At 35.5% G+C, this 4,625-nt stretch overlaps 1 protein-coding gene across 3 annotated transcripts in view; it reads left to right on the top strand.

Annotated features, from left to right (window-relative positions):
• Positions 1 to 4,625, top strand: part of Txnl1 (thioredoxin like 1) — a 39,013-nt gene that overhangs the window by 24,734 nt on the left and 9,654 nt on the right. For all 3 annotated transcript variants that reach the window (XR_002821090.1, XM_004623682.2, XM_023715175.1), the window contains exons 5-6: positions 874 to 943; positions 2,804 to 2,976. Coding sequence is in view for 2 of the 3 variants with exons in the window: in XM_004623682.2 (XP_004623739.1) it covers positions 874 to 943; positions 2,804 to 2,976 (243 nt within the window). In the remaining variant the exon portion in view is untranslated. The remainder of the gene's footprint in view (positions 1 to 873; positions 944 to 2,803; positions 2,977 to 4,625) is intronic.

Raw genomic sequence — 4,625 nt, 5'->3', positions numbered from 1 at the left:
TGTGAACAGTGTGATCTGCTAATGTGTATCAGCAGGGCTGACTGTGGTCTCCTTGAAATCTTTCTACCAGGGAACATCTTTCTTCCTGCCAGAAAAGCATAGTTACTTACATCAAACACAATATTAGCTAGAAAGTTGAATGAATGACTCACAGCTTCTGAAAGGCAGTTATCCTGGCAGTGTTTTCCATTGCAGTTCCCTTATGTGGCCTTCCACATCCATTTAGTTAGTTAACTATTTTAAGATGGAGCTTTGAAGGGTACTGTAGAACTATAGAAATCCCCCCACCTGTTCTTTATTCCCCTTCTTTTTCCCCCTTTCTTTTTCTTTGCTTGGGATTGAACTCATGGCCTTGTGCATGCTAACCATGTGCTTTGCCAACTGAGTTAAACCCTTGGACTCAAGATTCCTATTTTGAGTTTTGGATCAGTGATCATTTGAGGAGTAATCTCTGCATGAACTTGTGCATTGCCATCAGATTGTTGAGTGATGTGGATAAATACTGTAGAGACTACCCTAGAAAAGTAGTGTGTTACAATACATAGTTTAAATTTTAATTTGAGGATTTTATTTAATTGTTTTTGGAAAGCGGGCTGCTTGCTGGTGTATAGGTCATGGGACCTTAGGTTCTTATGCATAATTTTAGTACATTATCTCCATGATTTTTTTTTTTTTTGTCTTTTCCTCACATAATTGGTGATATTTCTCAAATGTCAGTTTAATCAAGTTACTTTCAAATGGCTGATTTTCCACATTGCATTGGTTTTGTTAGATGAATTAGGTTTTTCTGCCTCAATTACTTAATTCTACTTAGGTGTTATGTGATTCAAGGTGCTCAAAAGCTCCTTTATAATGAAACTGTTTTTCCCACAGCTACTTATTACTGTGGCATTCAATCAACCTGTTAAGCTTTATTCCATGAAATTTCAAGGACCAGATAATGGTGAGTAAAGTACAGCTCTTATTTAAGCTATGTGCTTTGTTAGACCTGTTAGCGTATATTTAAAACTTTTTATTAAGGTAGATATTACTTGTTTTAGGAAAGACTAAATTTGTTTTTGAAAATATCAATGCATGGGCAAATACCTGAAATTATTAGGGATTGAAAATAAGAAAGAAATGAAACTGCTAATTTGTTTTCTAAACTTTAATTTTAGACTGTTCCCCCTAATCTGCAAGTTGCTGGATCTTTCCTTCCAGTTCTACATTTCTAGCAGCATCCTTTAGAGTCCACAGCAGGAAAGATTCATTTCAAACTCCTCAATGAAGCTCAGGCAAAAGATCTTCCTATTTGTGCTCTATTAATAGTGTTATATGCATGGATATTAACATAGTTTACAACTTGAAGTTATAAACTTGAAGTTTCTGTTTTATAAAGCATATTTTCCTTAACCTTCCTTTTGTGTTCTATCACTGTTGATTTTTTTAAGGGCTAGGGAAGAAGAGAGAAACCTAAGGTTTGTTGTTTTAATTGATTGTGAAGAAGCGACCGAAGCTGTCTTTATGAGATTCCATTTTCTCTTTTGTTATTCTAAATTTTCACATGTTAATAACTTTAACATTTTAAAATTATGCTTTTATTCTGAAAATGGAACATAAGCAAATGCTGTAGGAATGGTTTACTATTCTTTAATCAGCCACAAAATTATACCATGAAATTAAAGAAATGCAGTCTCAGACAAGTAAATTCCTGATCTAAAGGTGAAATCAGAGTTTTTAATGTGTGGCTTTTTTTCCCCCTTCTTTTTGAGACAAGGTCTCACTATGCAGTTCATGCTGGTCTTGAACTCGCAACAGTCCTCCTGCTTCAGTCTCCCGAGTGCTGGGAGTACAGGCGTGCACCACCATGCCTGGTTTGACAGTTTATATGATTAATTCTCTTGGCTTAATTTTGTCACTGATACTATGTACTTCTGACTAATCCAGTTATTGATCTGGCTCAAATGCTAATTCTTTTTTTTTTTAATCTTATTTTAGGGAAGGGTCTACAGGGTGTTTAGGGTCTCACTACTAGATCAGACTTGTGATCTGCCTTTTTACAGCTTCCCAACTGCTGAGATTACAGGCATGCGCCACCATACCCAGTCTCAATCGCCATTTTAGCGCTCCTCGGGGCAGGACCTGGACAGCAGGCCTTGTGATTGAACCCCTGCCCCCTGTGTCTGCTTGCAGGTGCTTTAATCTGCTGAGCTATTTGGCTGGCCCTCAAATGTTAACTCTTTTGTGAAAATTTGTTAACATGTGTACACTGTCAGAATCCAGTGCCACCTTCCTTATTATTTCTTCACTAGTCATATTAAATATAGTTGATGTTAGTGACTCTGTGTATATATATGTATGTGTGTATATATATGGCTTTTTGTTGTTTTTGGCTTTGGTTTTTTGAGACAGTGCAGGCTGGCCATGAACTCAGGCCTCAAACTCATGGCAGTCCTCCTTCCTTTGCCTCCCAAGTCCTGGATTACCTCTCATGCCACTATGCCCAGCTATGCATTTTAATGTCATAGTCCTGGGATTTACTACAGTGCTAGCTAGGACAAGAAGGTATCAGCATATGTGTATTGAGGAAGTGGGGTAGAAGGCTGTCTGAGTGGGAAAAAAAAAAAAAAAAAAAAAAAAAGGAATACTCAGATTCTTATAAACTCTAATGATAGAAATTGTGTGTATGTGTGTGTGTATTTGTGTCTGAAAATGCTAGTATGGTGTAATGATAAAGGGAGAAAGTGTTAGTTTGTAATTTTTAGTATTTTATTGTTCGGTTTTTTTTTTTGTTTTGTTTTGTTTTGTTTTTACCATTTTTTAGGTCAGGGTCCCAAATATGTAAAGATTTTTATCAACCTACCCCGATCTATGGATTTTGAAGAAGCAGAAAGAAGTGAGCCAACTCAAGCTCTAGAGCTGACAGAGGATGATATTAAAGAGGATGGCATTGTTCCACTTCGTTATGTTAAGTTTCAGAATGTGAACAGTGTAACCGTAAGTAGTGTTGTATTGGGATATATTTAACAGGTTTTGGTTACCATTGCTATCTTCAGTATTCTAAGTCAGTGATGGCAAATCTTCTAGAGCTTTCAGTGATACAAACAGCCTGCTGCAGGATTTTTGCCATAGATTAGCCACCACTCTCCTAGGTGATTCTATTTTTTTTTTTTTTTTTTTTTTTAAGTTTGCTTTCGAGACAGTTTTGCTGTGTAGTTCAGACTGCCCTTGAGTTTACTATATAGTCTAGACCAGTCTGGAACTTGCAGTGATCCTGTTGCCTCAGTCTCCTGAGTGCTGGGATTACAGGTGTGAATCACCATGCTCCATTATATGATATTTTGTTTTTTGTTAAGTTTATCGGTACATTTTGAGTATACATAATGATCACATTCATTATAGGAAATTTGTAGCTGTAAATGATATAAGCTTGAGTCTCTCCCCATTCTCCTATGCTTCTTTCACCTCCTCTTTCCCTTTGTTGACAAAAGCTTTGTTTCCATTTTTGTGTTCTTTTTAAATTTACCCTCATCCCCCGTTTCATTCTCATTCCCATTTGAGTATTTTCTTCTATTTTACAATATTTGTTATACATTCTAGTCCTTATTTACTCCTTATTTACTTCGGTTTCTCACACTAGAGAAACAGTGGAATATTTACACAGATACATGTGATTTATTTCAGTTAAGATATAGCTAAAGTAGTGCTTAACAATTTTAAATGAGTAAAAGTGCATAATGGACAAATTATATTTTCTTCTTTGTAATTTAAAGAATTTTTTTTGAGAATCTAACTATTGAAGCACTTCTTTGTGTTTTCAACCTCTCTTCTAAAGAAGGAAGATGGGTTGATCTTTAAATATTTATGAGTTTAACTGGCAAGGATATAGCTCAATGGCACAGCACCTGCCTAGCCATAACAAGGTCATGAGTTCCATTGCCAGTACTAAATAAATAAATATTTAATTTTTTTCAGTTTATTCATGCATACATACATTATTATATACACATATATATGACAAATTCTGGTAAAAATTTATTCTAGAACATTTATACTTAGGTTGGAGCTATTGTATGTATGTAATGGTCACATCAGTAAAAACAATGCTTTAAATAATTTCACATTTTATAAAATGATCCAAAACACCTCTGAATAGTGCCTATGATGATTTTAAGTGGTATATTGTAAATGTTAATGTAAACATGCTACTTATAAAAGCCAGCTACTTTTTAGCAGTTGTTAATTATTTTTGAGAATTTAACTATTGAAGCACTCCACACTTCTTGTACTATCCCCTTTCTTGTTCCTTAGAAAAGAGGGTGACTATATTAGTAACGAATATAGAAGAATACCTGGAAAAGAAAATAGAAACAAGCACAGAGTCAATAAAAGAGAACATGTTACATCAAATCTTTGTTTTAGTGGAATAATTCTGTGTTTTTTTTTTTTTTTTTTTTTTACAGAATCAGGGATTGAACTCAGATCGTTGCGTTTGCCAGTCAAGCGCTTATCCTACCGAGCCATCTCCCCGGCCCCAAAATGGAATGAGGATTTTTTTTTTTTTTTTTGGCTCTGAATGCCTTCAGGGCAGGTTTGGCTGGCTGGAGTGTTGTGGGGATCAAACTCCAGCAACCTGAGGCTGACAG

The sequence above is a fragment of the Octodon degus genome, unplaced genomic scaffold (genome assembly GCF_000260255.1).
Source record: "Octodon degus isolate 3935 unplaced genomic scaffold, OctDeg1.0 scaffold00003, whole genome shotgun sequence".
Lineage (NCBI taxonomy): Eukaryota > Metazoa > Chordata > Mammalia > Rodentia > Octodontidae > Octodon > Octodon degus.
The sequence above is the reverse complement of the archived record's forward strand: the minus strand, read 5'-3'. Positions and strand labels throughout refer to the sequence as shown.